Source organism: Myotis davidii, unplaced genomic scaffold (genome assembly GCF_000327345.1).
Source record: "Myotis davidii unplaced genomic scaffold, ASM32734v1 scaffold924, whole genome shotgun sequence".
NCBI classification, from domain to species: domain Eukaryota; kingdom Metazoa; phylum Chordata; class Mammalia; order Chiroptera; family Vespertilionidae; genus Myotis; species Myotis davidii.
In genome coordinates, this window is record NW_006294764.1 from 568,255 (window position 1) to 583,046 (window position 14,792).

At 45.9% G+C, this 14,792-nt stretch overlaps 3 protein-coding genes and 1 long non-coding RNA gene across 6 annotated transcripts in view; 2 read left to right on the plus strand and 2 right to left on the minus strand.

Annotated features, from left to right (window-relative positions):
* The window catches only part of PRDX1 (peroxiredoxin 1), a 12,671-nt gene extending 11,561 nt beyond the window's left edge, over window positions 1–1,110 (plus strand). Inside the window, exon 6 of the mRNA XM_006779322.2 lies at window positions 972–1,110. Coding sequence (XP_006779385.2) covers window positions 972–1,024 — 53 coding nt within the window. The 3' untranslated portion in view covers window positions 1,025–1,110. The remainder of the gene's footprint in view (window positions 1–971) is intronic.
* A 1,037-nt stretch (window positions 1,111–2,147) lies between these two features.
* MMACHC (methylmalonic aciduria (cobalamin deficiency) cblC type, with homocystinuria) lies at window positions 2,148–8,714 on the minus strand. The gene is made up of 4 exons (XM_006769238.2): window positions 8,486–8,714; window positions 5,366–5,560; window positions 4,527–4,679; window positions 2,148–3,658 (listed from the first exon to the last, which is right to left on the minus strand). Exons 1-4 carry the CDS (start codon window positions 8,564–8,566, stop codon window positions 3,242–3,244), a joined length of 846 nt encoding a protein of 281 aa, XP_006769301.1. The 5' UTR covers window positions 8,567–8,714; the 3' UTR covers window positions 2,148–3,241.
* A 124-nt stretch (window positions 8,715–8,838) lies between these two features.
* On the plus strand, window positions 8,839–12,364 carry LOC102764847 (rab GTPase-binding effector protein 2). 3 transcript variants are annotated; one of them, XM_006769240.2, is made up of 10 exons: window positions 8,839–9,348; window positions 9,437–9,470; window positions 9,689–9,879; window positions 9,983–10,064; window positions 10,229–10,415; window positions 10,526–10,593; window positions 11,034–11,101; window positions 11,338–11,426; window positions 11,715–11,842; window positions 12,075–12,364. In XM_006769240.2, the coding sequence occupies exons 1-10, from the start codon at window positions 9,277–9,279 to the stop codon at window positions 12,191–12,193; spliced, it is 1,038 nt and encodes a 345-aa protein (XP_006769303.1). In that variant the 5' UTR covers window positions 8,839–9,276; the 3' UTR covers window positions 12,194–12,364. The 3 variants fall into 3 exon arrangements, with proteins under 3 accessions (XP_006769303.1, XP_006769305.1, XP_006769304.1); XM_006769242.2 differs by having other exon boundaries at window positions 11,787–11,842; XM_006769241.2 differs by having other exon boundaries at window positions 9,692–9,879.
* Window positions 12,365–13,960: 1,596 nt separating this feature from the next.
* LOC107184023 overlaps window positions 13,961–14,792 on the minus strand; it is a 6,441-nt gene continuing 5,609 nt past the window's right edge. The window contains exon 3 of the long non-coding RNA XR_001514837.1: window positions 13,961–13,971. This is a non-coding gene — a long non-coding RNA (uncharacterized LOC107184023). The remainder of the gene's footprint in view (window positions 13,972–14,792) is intronic.

Sequence of the window (14,792 nt, forward strand, 5' to 3'; positions counted from 1 at the left end):
TCAGAGAGGAAGGAAGTAATATGTTTTTATTTCAAGGGAGGAGGGCTAGGAAGATAGAAACATCAATGAAAATCATCCATGGGCTGTCTCCTGCACGCCCCCTACTGGGGATAAAGCCCACAACCCGCACATGTACTCTGGCAGTGGAACTGTGACCTGGTTCATAGGTTGACACTGAACCACTGAGCCACACTGGCCGGGCCATTGATCCATTTTTGAGTTTTTTTTAAGTTTGGAGTCTAGTGTTATTCTTTTGCACGTGGAAATCAGCTGTCCCAGCACCTTTTTGTTTTTGTTAAATATATCTTTATTGATTTCAGAGAGGAAGGAAGGGGGAGAGATAGAAACATCAACGATGAGAGAGAGGAAAGAGTACTAGAAACATCAATGATGAGAAAGAATCATTGATTGGCTGCCTCCTGCACATCCCCTACTGGGGATCAAGCCTGAAACCCAGGTATGTGCCCTTGACCAGAATAGAACCTGGGACCCTTCAGTCTGCAGGCTGATGCTCTATCCACTTAGCCAAACCAGCTAGGGCAGCACCACTTTTTTTAAGAGCAGCATTTAAGCTTATTTTTTAAAAGATGCATTTGAAGCATACATAAAATTCTAGAAAACATGAGTACCCCTTTATCTACTATCTACTGTTAACAAATCTTGCCTCACATGTTTTAGGTTCTTTTTGAACAAAGCCTACAGTTGAAGCTATTGCTTTTTTAAAAATAAATGTCAGGGGCTGAATGAATAAACTAGGTATAATAGTAATGGGGCTATAGAGAGGATTAAATTGCATGTTTGTTGTTAGCCTTGCACTAAAAGGCTTTTATACTTATGATCTTAGACTGTAGGTTAGGCTTCCTGGTGCTCATTACAGGCTCTTTAGGGCTCAGATTGTTTTGAGGAATCCATTTGTTCATGAGAGCTCACCACTGAGCAAATTACTAATTAGTGGTAACTTTCTCTTGCAGTGTGCCCAGCTGGCTGGAAACGACGTCCAGAAGAGCAAAGAATATTTCTCTAAGCAGAAGTGAGCACTGGGTCATTATAGGGTCATGCGACAATGTACAGCCATGAGAACAGAACCTCTCTTTTACTATTGTCATACTTAAAACAAGATCTTAGACTTAGCCCAGATGTGGCCTTTCCTGTAGGGTTTGGGGAGGGTCAGCCATACTTCCTTTGGAAGAAATTATCTAATGTGAACAGTAGTGGGATGTCACCTTTGATCTTTTGCGGTTTCTATTAAACTTGAAATGAGACCTTGTTGTTTCTTCATTTTATTATTTTTTTAAAATTTGTTTTATTGCTTAAAGTATTACAAAGAGTAGTACATATGTCTCCCTTTTTTTTTTTCCCCCACTTGACCTTCCCCCAGCCTTCCCTATCCCCGTTTCTTCGTTTTAGGAGCATTAGCCTTTCCTTTATTCTTTGCTTTCCTTAGGGGAAAATAAGTGAGAGCTGCTTCAGAAATGAAATTATAGAGGGGAAATGCAAGACACAGGGAATGGAATTGAACCAAGGTGTTAACTTTATTTTTTTTATTTTAATATATTTTATTGATTTTTTATAGAGGGGAAGGGAGAGGGATAGAGAGTTAAAAACACCAACCAACTACCCCGTGCACACCTCCCACTGGGGATGTGCCCGCAACCAAGGCACATACCTTGACCGAATCGAACCTGGGACCCCTCAGTCCACAGGCCGACACTCCATCCACTGAACTAAACCGGTCAGGGCAACTTAATTTTTTTAAAATTTTTTTTATTGATTTCAGAGAGAGGGATAGAAACATCAATGATGAGAGAATCATTGATTGGCTGCTTCCTGCACGCCCCTTTGGGGATTGCACTGGCAGCCTGGGCTTGTGCCCACTGGGAATTGAACTGACCTTTTGCTTCATGGGTAAATGCTCAATCACTGAGCCACACCCACACCAGCTGGGCAAGGTGTTAACTTTTTTTTTTGTTATATCTGGGTAGACGAGCAAGACCTGCTCTGGTGTTATTCAAGGTACTTATGTTTATATTATAGGCTGCATTGTATTTAAGGCACCAATGATATTGATTACTTGGGCATTTGTTCTTTATAGTTTAGGGAGGGCTGCACGAGAACCTGAAGATTGACTTCCTTTTTTTTTGTAAGTGTTTTTGTTTTTAAACCTTTACTCAAGGATATGATTTCATTGGTTTTTATAGAGAGGGGAATGGAGAGAGAGAATCATCAATGTGAGAAACATTGATTAGTTGTCTTCCACATGTGCCCTGAATGGGCACTGAACCTGCAATCTCTGTGTTCCCTGACTGGGAATGAAACCTGCAACCTTTTGGTGTTCAGGACAGTTGTTCAACCAACTGAGCCACCAGGCCCAGGGAAGATTAGCTTCTGATGAAAATCTGCTACTGGCTTTGTAAAAGATTAGAATTAGAGGCTCTGTAACTTTATAACTGAAAGGGGGAGAAGATAAGCACAGTGTTGGTATTTGTAGGATAGAACCTTGCAAATCAAAAGCATAAGGTTGAACACCTCTCACCTCCCCTGGGTTCTAACCTTGATTTGAGGTAGTCCTTTTTTTTGCCCTCATTCATATCATTGTCCTGAGGGAGGTATTGGTGGGGGGTGGGGTACCTCCTGGGCCCTTAAAGCTAGGGCAGATTCAGAACTGAGGATATATTATATGGTGACCTTCCATACACTTGTTTTTATCAGCTACCCCAGCCTACCAGACATCAAGACATAAGAACAGCTGATAATACTGCAGTAAGCTAGGCTGTTTCAGAAATGTTTTACATGTATTCAGTTCACACAACAACACTATGATACATTATTTATATTATTGCTTAGAGGATTAGTTGTCCCTTAGGCCTTATATCAAGTAACATCTTGGAGCATTGCAGATAAATGGTAACAGGCAATAAATACCCCTTTGTCCTTGTAACATGTAGCACTGTAGACTAATGGTAACAGGCAATAATTCCATATGACAAGGCAGGTGGGAATTCAGAGTCTGCCTTCGTCTTTTTCCCTATTGAAATACTAACTAATATTGATTTATTAGTCTTTGATTTCTGTCTTGACCAGACTTCTGAGCCTCATTATCTTCATTGAAGATCTCTACTATAATTCTTTTATCAAAAGTAATCATCTTTTAGCCAAAATAAAACCTTTGCCTTGCCAAAGCCAGGTTAAGTCTTAGCAAGTACCACTGGTATAAATAGGGATCTCACAGGGGAGGAGGGTATCAAGGGCCAGGGGATGCAGGTGGTGAGACCCTGGGGCTGAGCCACCCCCTGGCTCTGCTGAGATTCTGAGATTTGGGTATCAGTGTGGTAAAGAGAAGCTCGGGGGATGCAGAACTAGGCTCCTCTGAGGGTTGGGCCAAGCCCAGCAAGGCCAAGCGCTGGGCAGGTGGTGTGGAAAAGTAGGCCTTCTGCTCTTCTGAGTAGCGCTCCTGGGGTGTCACAGCATCCCGGTAAGCCCAGTCACGCCAATGAAAATTGAAGCTTTCAAGCAGGGCGATTCGGTCAGTTCTTGTTGGTACACAGTCGAGGGGTTTAGTGGGTGGCAGATCAGGCACTTCTATTCCTGGCAGCAGCAATACCCCTCGGATGGCAAACCAGCCCCCAAATCGGGGGTGTATGCACACACCTGATATATGCTGGGGAGAGGGTCAAGAAAAGCAAGGTCACGGACATCCCCTTCACACAAAGTTCAACTACTATCACTGCAACTAGGCTTTTTCACTTATTCACACTCAATGGACACTGATGCCACATGTGAGCCTCATCTACTCTTGTAGATGAGCTCACTCTGGCCATGAGGAGAGGTTTCCTAAGCTGAGCCTCAATTTCAAAGTCTCACCACTGACGCAATCACTGCTCTGCCCCCTCTATTTTGTAACAGTTTTATGACTAGACTAGGTCAGTGGTCGGCAAACTGCGGCTCTTGAGCCACATGCGGCTTTTTGGCCTCTTGAGTAGGGCTCTTCCACAAAATACCACATGTGGGCGCACGTACAGTGCGATTGAAACTTCGTGGCCCATGCGCAGAAATCGGTTTTCGGCCGGGGCGAGTCTATTTTGAAGAAGTACTGTTGATATCTGGCTCTGTTGACTAATGAGTTTGCCAACCACTGGCTAGGTTCTCTGATTTGACTAGGGATTCCAGAAAGCACATGGGGCTGGATTCCTGGGTAGGGAATACCGTTATCCTGGATTGTGTCTACAAACTCCTTTTCCCACAGGAGGTGGAAGGATGTGAGACCTGATATCTTGATGGCCTTCACCATTTTTTTAATCTCTAGTCCAGTGGTTCTCAACCTTCCCTAATGCCGCGACCCTTTAATACAGTTCCTCATGTTGTGGTGACCCCCAACCATAAAATCATTTTCATTGCTACTTCATAACTGTAATGTTGCTACTGTTATGAACCGTAATGTAAATATCTGATATGCTATATGTGTTTTCCGATGGTTGCGACCTACAGGTTGAGAACCGCTGCCTAGTCATTCATACTTGCCCTCTGACCTGGGTTCCCCAGGGGTCAGCCTCTACATCCTGTCGTTGGTAGTAGTAAGCAGCCCCTGCCACATGGGCTGCTGTCTGGGCCAGAATCTTGGGACGCCGGTTGGGGTGTACCTCGTAGTCAGCGATAACTTCAATCTGCAGCTCTGGGAGGCTCTGGGACGGAGGACAAGATGGAGGCTTCTTTCAGCATGACAGGAATCATGACCTTGTCCTAGAGAGCCCTACTTTGTGTTAAGGTCCTGTCCTCAGAAGTCATATTTGAAAGGAAAACAACCTCAAACGGAGTAAGGGGGGCCCCGTGTGAAGAAAATGATATTCTGTCCAGGAGGGCCCACGTCTGAAGGTCTCGCTCAGAAACCTCCATTTTGAGAGGTAAGTTGGCTCTGCCCTCCAGAGTCCCAGTGTGGAGGAAGACATGGGAGACCCGGTGTATGCAAATATATGTAAATATGTACATGTGAGTGTGTGGTGGGGAAATACTGCTTTGTCCTTAAAAGGCCCCAAAGACAGCATAAAACTTCTAGGTCTAGGGCAAAGACAGGTGAGAGATGCCTGGGAAATGTTATTCCTATTTCACTTGGAGGTCAAGGGAAATCTGGTCTGAGGTTCATTTAGTTGCCCATCAGTGTAGGGTGAGTGAGACTGATTTCAGGCCTGGGGGGCTGCTAGAGGAAAGTGACTCGGACTGAGAATGGAGAATGGGGAGAGATCACAATGTCTGGGCGGTATTTCATCTTATGGAAGTGGCTCCTAACCTTAGGTCTAGTCCTGCATTGAGCTTGGAGTAGCTAGAAGCAGTTGCAGGTTTGAAGCTGGGAGAGGATATGAATGTTGCTCACCTTTCTAACACGGCCTAGGTGGTAGGCCACACATTGGTCCACAGGGTCAGTCAGTGGTTGGAGGTGGCCACTCTGCAGGAAGGGCTTGAGGGCCCGGTCAAACATGGCAGGTGTGCTGAGTACCAGGAAGGCCAGGGTAGGTCCTGGCAGGGGCAGGTGGAAGGCTGAAGGCAGGACTGCATTGTACCATGCCACCTGGAACAGAAAATACATATACATACCTTAATCTGGCATTCAAGGTCTCATATATCATGCCTCAGCCTCCATCTTATTCATTCAATCATTGAATTTCTAATGATGCTCTGTGATGAGTGTTTATGGGGGATTTGTCTGAATTTGACAGGAAGTTTAGAATAGAGAGGGAATTAATGAACAACTGAGAACAAAAAAGTTGCCCTCACCGTTTTGGCTCAGTGGATAGAGCGTCGGCCTGCAGACTGAAGGGTCCCGGGTTTGATTCCGATCAAGGGCATGTACCTTGGTTGCATGTACCAGTAGGGGGTGTGCAGGAGGCAGCTGATCGATGTTTCTCTCTCATCGATATTTCTAACACTCCATCCCTCTCCCTTCCTCTCTGTAAAAAAATCAATAAAATATATTTAAAAAAAAAGTTGACTGGACTGGTGCAACGACAGGGCCAGGTGACAGTCCTCTGAAATTGGAAAAGGCTTCTTGGAAACTGAGTCTTTAAGGCTGGGAGGGAAGCTAACAGACTGATGTGGGGAGGGAGAAAGAATCTGGTGTATATTCTAAAAGATGACAGCATAAACAATGTCAGGCAAAGTACAGGGCACATTTGGAGAACTGCAAATTGTTTAGTTTGATAGAAGTGGAGTTGAAAGGTCTGCAGAAGGGAGCAGAGGGAGAGCAGGCTGGAGATCAGTAGGAGTGAGATTGTGACTGGCCTTGGATACCAATTTGGGAATATGGATCTAATTTGGTAATAATGCAGGTCACTAAAGATTTAAGGAGTAAACTGACATGATCAGTTTTGGGAAAGATTAATGTAGCTGCAGTGTGCAGGATGGGTTAGACTCGAACCGTTAGAGGCAAAATGACAGCAAGGTTATTGCAATAAATCCAAATGTGAAATGGCTTGAACTAGAGCATAAATTGGATGGAAGAGAATGGATTTGGGATTCAGGAGACAGATTCCTAAAGGTCCTGGTGGCCGATTGGATGTGGGGTGGGGAAGTGAGAGCAGGAGCCTAGAATGACTGGCAGAGCTTCAGTGCAATAGCTCCAACTATCCAAGTCCACTTGACCCACCAGATAGGCATCCTTTCTGTCCCCCCATATCTGCTACCCACCAACTCCTTTATTCAAGCTGTTCCTGATATTTGGCATGTACATAACCCTCCTTCCTTCCAATCTATCTTTTAAAAATGCTTTTATTAACTTTTAGAGAAAGAGAGAAACATCGATCAGCCACCTTTGGGGTTTGAGCCAGCAACCTGGGCATGTGCCTTGACTGGGAATTGAACTGATGACTTCTTGGTGCATGGGACGATGCTCAACCAACTCACCCACACTGGCTGGGACCAATCTATCTTTCCATATAAAGCTCAACTCCATTTTTTTTTTTTTCTGGAAAGTCCTCTCTTTCAAACTAGACCCAACCTATCCCCTCTCTCTATAACCTCTCCTAGCACTGCTGTGGGCCACTCAGCAGAAGGGGTGAGAGTGGATTGTCTCTTAAGTGTTGTAAAATGTTTCCCTTCCATGTCCCCACGTGGTTCAGGGTTCAGGATCTGAAAGAGGAGCCACAGACAAATGAAAGAGAAAAGACACGAGACATGAGATAATTTAGAAATATTGGGGAGCCAGGCAGGCAAGTCCAACTCAAGGAGGACTTCCACTGGTGCTCAGGCTGCACCAACCTTTTATTTGGTTTGGGATCCACCCATAGTATAGCCCTTAGGCAGGGAGGTTCCAGTGACACACAGACTATTCTTATCAATAAGGATTTACATGATTAAAGGTGGGGAGGTTGCTTCAGCTACCATTGTCTGGACCAGGGGTCCTCAAACTACAGCCCCACGGGCCACATGCAAATACAAATATTGTATTTGTTCCCGTTTTGTTTTTTTTTACTTCAAAGTAAGATATGTGCAGTGTGCATAGGAATTTGTTCATAGTTTTTTTTTAAACTATAGTCCGGCCCTCCATCGGTCTGAGGGACAGTGAACTGGCCCCCTGTTTAAAAAGTTTGAGGACCCCTGGTCTGGCCTGACTGGGTGCACAGCTCTGACCTTTGCTAGGGCTTCAAGGGTACCCAGCCTTCGAAGGGGTTCTCTGTCTACGCTTATCAGCTAGTGAAGACAATAGGTGGTCTTCCACACTTAAGCAACAAGCAAAGGGTTCAAGCTGAGCTGATTTAGCTTTCTGTCCAAGTATATAGGTCAATGGAGGGGGCACCGGATAAGGAGAAAACGAACTTACATAAACAAGGGAAGGTGGTGGTGCAAGACTTGTGTGTCAGTCGGGTGCGGTTGCTATACCCAACCCAGTGGCTGGTGACTGGCAACACTATGACTTATTCTTCTGTTGGAAGGAACAAACCGGCCAGTTGTTTGCTTGTTCAACAGCGGGAATGCCCTTTCCTTTTCAAGTGACCTAAATCCTAGCCATGCAAACCGTCCAAGACTTGCCCTCTTCTAATTCCTTCAGAAAGCTTCCCAAATGGGCCCTGACCGGTTTGGCTCAGTGGATAGAGCGTCGGCCTGCGGACTGAAGGGTCCCAGGTTTGATCCCGGTCAAGGGCATGTACCTTGGTTGCGCAGGAGGCAGCTGATCGACGTTTCTCTCTCATCGATATTTCTAACTCTCTGTCCCTCTCCCTTCCTCTCTGTAAAAAAAACACACACACACACAAAAACAAAAAAAACTTCCCAAATGACTCTGGCCCCTGAGTGCCTTTCTTCCCGTCGATTATGTTAAGTGACAGCCACAAGGTTACTGGATCAGCGACAGCTCCTACCTACCCAAGCCCCACTTGCCGTTCTGTCCCGGGAGACTAGAGGAGCTCCGAAAAGACCAGGAGGCTTAAGGGTCTCTCGCCAAGTGGCGCCGAGACCAATCATATACCTCACCCTTGCACCGCAGGAGAGAGAAACCAACCTGGAAGGGGTAAACCTCGAAGCCAAAAGGGCACAACGTGTCCTCAATCTTCTGCTTCAGCTCAGCGACTTGCGGCTCCATGCTGTATGCTACACGCTGAGCTTGCTGGGGAATGGAGTCTCAGAATAACTGGGACCGTTAATTTTCAGGGCAGCTTGGACTCCATTTCCCAAGAAAGTGTGGGACCCGTAGCGGGACACAGTTGACATTGCGCGATGCATCTTGGGATACGTAGTTCATTTGTTCCTTGGAAACAACCACTATAGAATCAGAAAGACTCAGTTTCCCGACAAGCTTCACGGAGGGGGGGAATGTACGTGCACGTATTGCCTCCAGGGAAACGTAGTTCGGTTGCCTCCATCGTGGGTTGTTTCCGCGAGACGAGAACTCGGTTTCCCAAATGGCGCTGCGGCAGCCAGTCCAAAGTCAGACTTTCCTGGCCTACTAGACGTTTTGAACGCTGCGGCGGCAGTAGTAGCTGGCCTAGGATCGGTGTGGTGGCGCCAGTATCCTGCGTCTGGGAAGGTCTTAACCAAGATTCGGCGCCTTAAACTCCCTCCTAATATGTGCATATGAGGGTATCCCGCTTTCCCCCCCAGTTTCCCAAGTACGCTTCTCCCCTGACTAGTCCCAGAGGCGTAGTTTTGGTCTGATATTGCATCCCTACCCCTAGTATTCCCTCTTTCAATTTGACGTTGTGGCCTTTCTTGGGTTGTGCGTCGGTTGTTCGGTGCTGGGAGAGCAAGGACACAAGACGCCAGGGAGACAGACCCCTGCCGTAGGCTGTGGGTATGAACCTGAGCTGGTCTGAGCAGCTCGATGCGCTTCTCAATGCTACTGACGGAAATGTGGCCAGGACTAAGGTAAGGGGAAGTGAGGCCCCCCGGTTTGGGAGTGTGGGTTATGGGACTCAGACAAATCTCATTGAACATGCACGTGTTTCTATTGTAGCAGCGGTTGTATCCCCTTGGCGTCTCTGCTGCAGGTAAGTATGGTCTCCTTTTCTACCCACTTTCCGGATCTCTTCCTTTCAGGAAGATCTCTTTCAGGATCTTCCTTTTCCAGTGCTTATACCACCCATTATTCCTTCCGGTGTCCAACTATTTCCTTTCTTGAACAAACATCTGTCCCTTCTTATCCCCCTCAACACCCCCCGCCTCCCGCCCCCGCGCTAAGTCTTGCATTTGTCCTTTATTTCCGCAGCAGGAGATCTGACTGGGACCTGGATTCCCCCTAATCACTTGCTTCCCCAACCAGGAGCCCAAGCTCAACAGCCTTGGGCTCTAGAGACTCCTATTGTTCCAGAGAGGCTAAATTGGGCTGAGGTCCATAGGACATCTTCTCTCCGGGATGAAGTTACTATTCTTAGATCCCAGCTACGATCCCAGGGTCAGGTGAGGCTTGGAATCCTAGGTGTGTATATGTAGTGTTTGTGTGAGACAAGGATATCAGGAGTTGGGGTATCACAGTAGCTCATGTGGTTTTCTGCCTGGGTAGGTGACTGAGGCACTAAGACAAGCTGTGCAGGGCCTGCTGAAAGAGCAAGAGCAGCAGAAGTACCAAATCTGTGCCCTGGAAGGTATCTGGCCAGTTCTTTTCTTCATACACAAAGCCTCATACATATGCAAACAATTTTTTTGCACATCTGTTGTGTGTGCATTTGTATCTTGATTCACAGTGGAGTCTCTAGGCTCATGTGTGAAGTTCTTAGGGGGGTTGACCCCCCAACTTGTCCTATTATAGCATCACTAAAGTTGCTGCAGGGGGGCCCAGAGCGGAAGACTCTTCTCCTGGAGCAATGCCTGGACCGGCTGAGAAGGGAACTGAGGGGCCTTCGAAGCCAGGTGCAGGAACAGGCCCAAGCCCAAATACAAGCAGGTCCACAAAAGTGCAGTGTTACCGGTGGCCTTCACCAAGAGGGGCAGAATGAGTAAGTGATGGCGAGCCTCTTCTTCAGGCCTTTGAACTCCAGGTCCTCTGGTAGCCTCCTCTGGGTTTCTTGATTGGCTTTTTAGAATGAACCTGCTGTCATCCCTGTAGGAGGCAACTGCTATGGGAGGAGTCAGAGGTCCTGAGGGAGGAACTGAAGTTGCTGCGGGATCAGCTGAGTGAGTAAAAGACGGAGGGAGGTTCGCTTGTCCTCTTTTCTGGAAAGCCTTCTTATTCTCCCAGTAAATGGCCATAGCTCTAAATGCTTGAGCTACTCAGAAGTCTGGCCAAGTATTTGTCTTGCCTCCAAATGTGTGATCCTACTCTCCCCAGTCAGCTTGGAAACTTGGCTATCAGCTGGACCAGAATGCGTCTATCTTAGTTTTCAGCACCAGACTGGGAACAGGGCAGGGAGGAAGAAGTAAAGAAGTTGGGGAACAGCCTTCTTCTTAAGAAAAAAAAATCTTTATTGATTTCAGAGAGGAAGGGAGAGGGAGATAGAAATATCACTGATGAGAGAGAATTATTGATCGGCTGCCTCCTGCATGCCCCACACTGGGGATTGAGCCCACAGCTGGACATTAGAGAACAGCCTTCTTACATGTTCCTTCATCTGCAGCCCAGCATCAGGAGCTGATGCTGAAACAGATGGCTGAGGGGCAGCAAGTTCAAGTCCGAAGCTGGAAGGTAGGACCAGGATTGAACTTATCCCTTCATAACTTCCTGTTGTGGCCCCTCCCTTCTCTATACCCTGTTCTGCAGGCAGGCCAGGATACCTTTCCCATCCTTATCTCTTCCTCTTCCTGTGATGACTTCACCTCTCTTCAAAGCTCTTCTTCCTAAGCCCTCTCCTCCAGTTATGGGGAGGGGGGTTCTCCTGGAGAGGGAGAGGTGTGGTTCTACCTGGGACCATAATCTGGCAGATGTTGGAGCAGCAGCAGAGAGGCCAGGAGGGCAAGGAGGCTGCCAGGACAGAGGCTGAGGATGCCCGGCGGGAGCATGACCTCCTCAGGTCAGGGGGTGTGGGTACCTGTGTCAGTGGAAGGGATTTGTCGTAAGAGGCCAGGAATTGGGGACCAAAATTCAGCTATCCTATATTTGACATGGGCCAATAGGGGCAGCATAAATATCTGGGTTACAGCCCAAAAGGGCAGTACTGGGCATTCTTTATTTGATAAGGAGTCAGTGAGGTATCTATATGTTTGGAAGATAAATTGTGAGTTTTGGTCTCAGGAAGGAGGACAGTTCCATGCTGGAAGGGCCTCTTTGACCCACCATCACCATTTCTTTCCCTTTCCAGGACCTCTGTTCACGTCCTTGAGTCGAAGCTACCCCTGGCTGCCACCTTTGCCATGTCTCTTTCTTCATCTAGCTCTGAAGTCAGTCATCAGGACAACAACAGTAGCTGGGAACTTTTAAAGAAGCTGGGTGAGGATAAGGGCAGGGATCCCAGTTGTGGGGAAGGCTGAATCTAAATGATGCCTGAATGCCACCTGCCTAATTGTTTGGTACTAGGTAGTATGGAGTTTCTGCCTTTTCATTTGTGAATCCATCGACCTCTGTTGCTACTTCTCCCAAGTCAGGCCTATATGTACTTCTCCAACAGACAAGCCCAGTGCTTGCTGATGGTTTGTTCCGTCTTTCCTTTCTCTCCTCTTAGATCTCCAGAAGAGTACCCTTTCTAACCTGGAACCCAGCAACTTTCAGCTCCAGGTCCAGAGCCTTGAGCAGGAGGACCTATCCTTTAATGGCTCCAAGATACTCCTGAGTGACCTGTAAGGACATGTAAGAGTAGTAGGATAAAGTCCTTGCTTACCTTCCCCTCCAAGGCCCGGTTTCTGGGCTCCCTGCCCCTACCCTCTTGATCTAGCTGGTTTCTGCCCTCCCTACTGAGGCTTGTCACTGCCTGCTCACCTGCCCACCAACTGCAGTAAAATGGCTTAACCCACCCTGATGTGTTTTCTGTGAATCAGCACCCACATGGGATAGACTCAGCTGTACCTTTTCTTCCTCCTGTAACATGACTACTTCCTACCACCTCTCCCTCGGAAATCCAAGTTCATAGACATTTATATCTGTACCTTCTGAATTCAAACCCTGTGCTCAGTAGAACTTGGAAGGAGGTAGGAGCTCTCATTTTGGTGGGAGAGGTAGGACAGTGCTCTGGGGCAGTACTGCTGTGGGGATGCAGAGGAGGAGGAGACATTTTAGTGGGCCCTGGACCGTAATAGGAGGCTTTCTCTCCTTGTCTCCATTTCTGCTCTTGAGGCTTACTCCAGCCCTTCCACACCTCTTCATCTGTAAGCAGTCCAGGCTGAAGCAGTCTACTTCCTGCTCTCCTTTCAGTCTCTCTGCCTCTAATCCAATGGTTTTACAATTTTTTTTGACTGTGACCTCCAGTAAGAAATTAATACTTATGCTTACTAGGAGTGATGCCCTCTGATATTTCCTATTATATTAAAAAATGTTTTGTGGCTATTGGTTCTGATCCTTCCACCATTGGTTGCTCTCTGGAAAATATATTTTCCTAGGTAGACTATGGGTACATTACTTTCTCCTTACTTGAGCTTTGTATTTTAGACAATGCAGTTCAGGATTTCCTTAGTAGCAATAGCATCTCACTGAGGTCTCATAAGATCTCTTCCACTGCTAAATATAGCCAAACGATAATGCCATTCATCCAAGTTGATGTTTATTGAGCAATACATACCAGTTCTAGTGTGTATTTAGCCTGAGCTAAGATATACGGTGGGCTCATGTAAAAGTACCACTTCTTAGCGCAGTCCAGCTGGGAAGAGGAAACAGTTATCTGAAATAAAAGCATCATAAAAGACTGATGGCAGGAACGATTTCCTTTATGGGGTGCATTCAAGTTCCTGAAATAAGTGGCAGACAGGTCATGAAGAATGGCCTTTGATATCCAAATAAGGCATTCCTTGGTTTTTACCCCACAGCATTAGGGAGATTGCTGAGAGTGGGATGGTAGAGATCAGGCCTGGGTCAAACAGAATCTGTTTAAAAAAACAAAACCAAAAAACTTCCATCAAGACTCACCTTCCTGCTAAACTAGGTATAAGGAATTCCTTATTGTTAAATCTTTTACTGGTCAGGTGATACATCTGGCACGGTGGCGTTATTCAATTAGTTCTATTTACTACCGGTGCTCTATTTATTTATTAGCTACTTTACATTGGGCTCTGTGGGAGGTATGTTTGCAAGGGTGCCAGAGCTCTTCACAGCAGAAACATTTAATAGCTATGTGGATCAATGGTATTTGAACCGTCACCAGGTGGCAGCATATGACCTGTTTCCAGAAGAATAATACAGAAAAGGTTTCTGGCCAAGAGGACTAGGCTACAGCGCTCTTCCTTTAGAGATCCTGTGAGCGAACAATTAATCTTCCTAAAACAGTGTCCTCTTAAGGCTTCTCTCCTGCTCAGGAATCTTTTATACACAGCATAAAAAAAAAAAAGAAAGGACAGATTTGGTATTGAAGTCCAACCCACATTTAAACCTCTTACCTTTCCATTCTTATCCTCTACCAAAAACTTTTATTGCTACAAGAATGCACATCACCATACTCCAACTATAGTAATCTCTTCATACCCATGGGGAATATGTTCCAAGACCTTGAGTGGATGCCTGAAACCACAGAGTACCAAACCCTGTGTATACTATGTTTTTTCCTGTACATAAATACCTATAACAAAGTTTAATTTATAAATTAGGCACAGTAAGAGATTAACAACTAATAACATAGAACAATTATGACAATATACTGTCATTAAAGTTATGTGAATGTGGTCTCTTAAATATTGTACTGTACTCACCCTTTTTGTGATGTAAGATTATAAAATGCCTATGTGAAGAGATGAAATGAGGTGAATGAGACATTATTAAGGGTTACTTGAACGCAAGCTCTGATCAGTCGACCTGATAACCTAGATGGCTGTTAAGTGGCTAGCCAGCAAGTGTGTAGCATATGCAGCATGGATATGCTGGACAAAGGGATGATTCACATTCCAGCAGGATGTAACAGAACTACATGAGATTTCATAACACTATTCAAACTGGGTATAATTTAAAATTATGAATTGTTTATTTCTGGAATTTTCCATTTAATTTTTTCAGACCACAGTTGACCATGGGTAACTGAAACCACAGAAAGTGAAACAGGATTCTGCTGCATTCAAATTCCATTCATCTGTCAAGACTCTTGACAGCAGGTCTAGGAGACAAGTATAAATATGTAGGAAAGAAAGGTGATCTCTAAACCCCAGGCATGCTGATCAATGATTCTCTTTCATCATGGACGTTTCTGTCTCTCCCTCTAACTTCCTCTCTGAAATACAAATCACTGATTGGCTACCTCCTCCCC

Bases quoted from the DNA above. Each gene is read 5' to 3' on its own strand.
- MMACHC (XM_006769238.2), bottom strand. From the start codon at position 8,566: ATGGAGCCGCAAGTCGCTGAGCTGAAGCAGAAGATTGAGGACACGTTG. The intron at 5,561-8,485 runs GTTGGTTTCTCT...TTTCTGTTCCAG, and splicing joins TCGAGGTTTACCCCTTCCAG to GTGGCATGGTACAATGCAGT. The intron at 4,680-5,365 runs GTGAGCAACATT...CCTCCGTCCCAG, and splicing joins ACCTAGGCCGTGTTAGAAAG to AGCCTCCCAGAGCTGCAGAT.
- LOC102764847 (XM_006769240.2), top strand. From the start codon at position 9,277: ATGAACCTGAGCTGGTCTGAGCAGCTCGATGCGCTTCTCAATGCTACT. The intron at 9,471-9,688 runs GTAAGTATGGTC...TTATTTCCGCAG, and splicing joins CCTTGGCGTCTCTGCTGCAG to CAGGAGATCTGACTGGGACC. The intron at 11,102-11,337 runs GTAGGACCAGGA...ATAATCTGGCAG, and splicing joins TTCAAGTCCGAAGCTGGAAG to ATGTTGGAGCAGCAGCAGAG.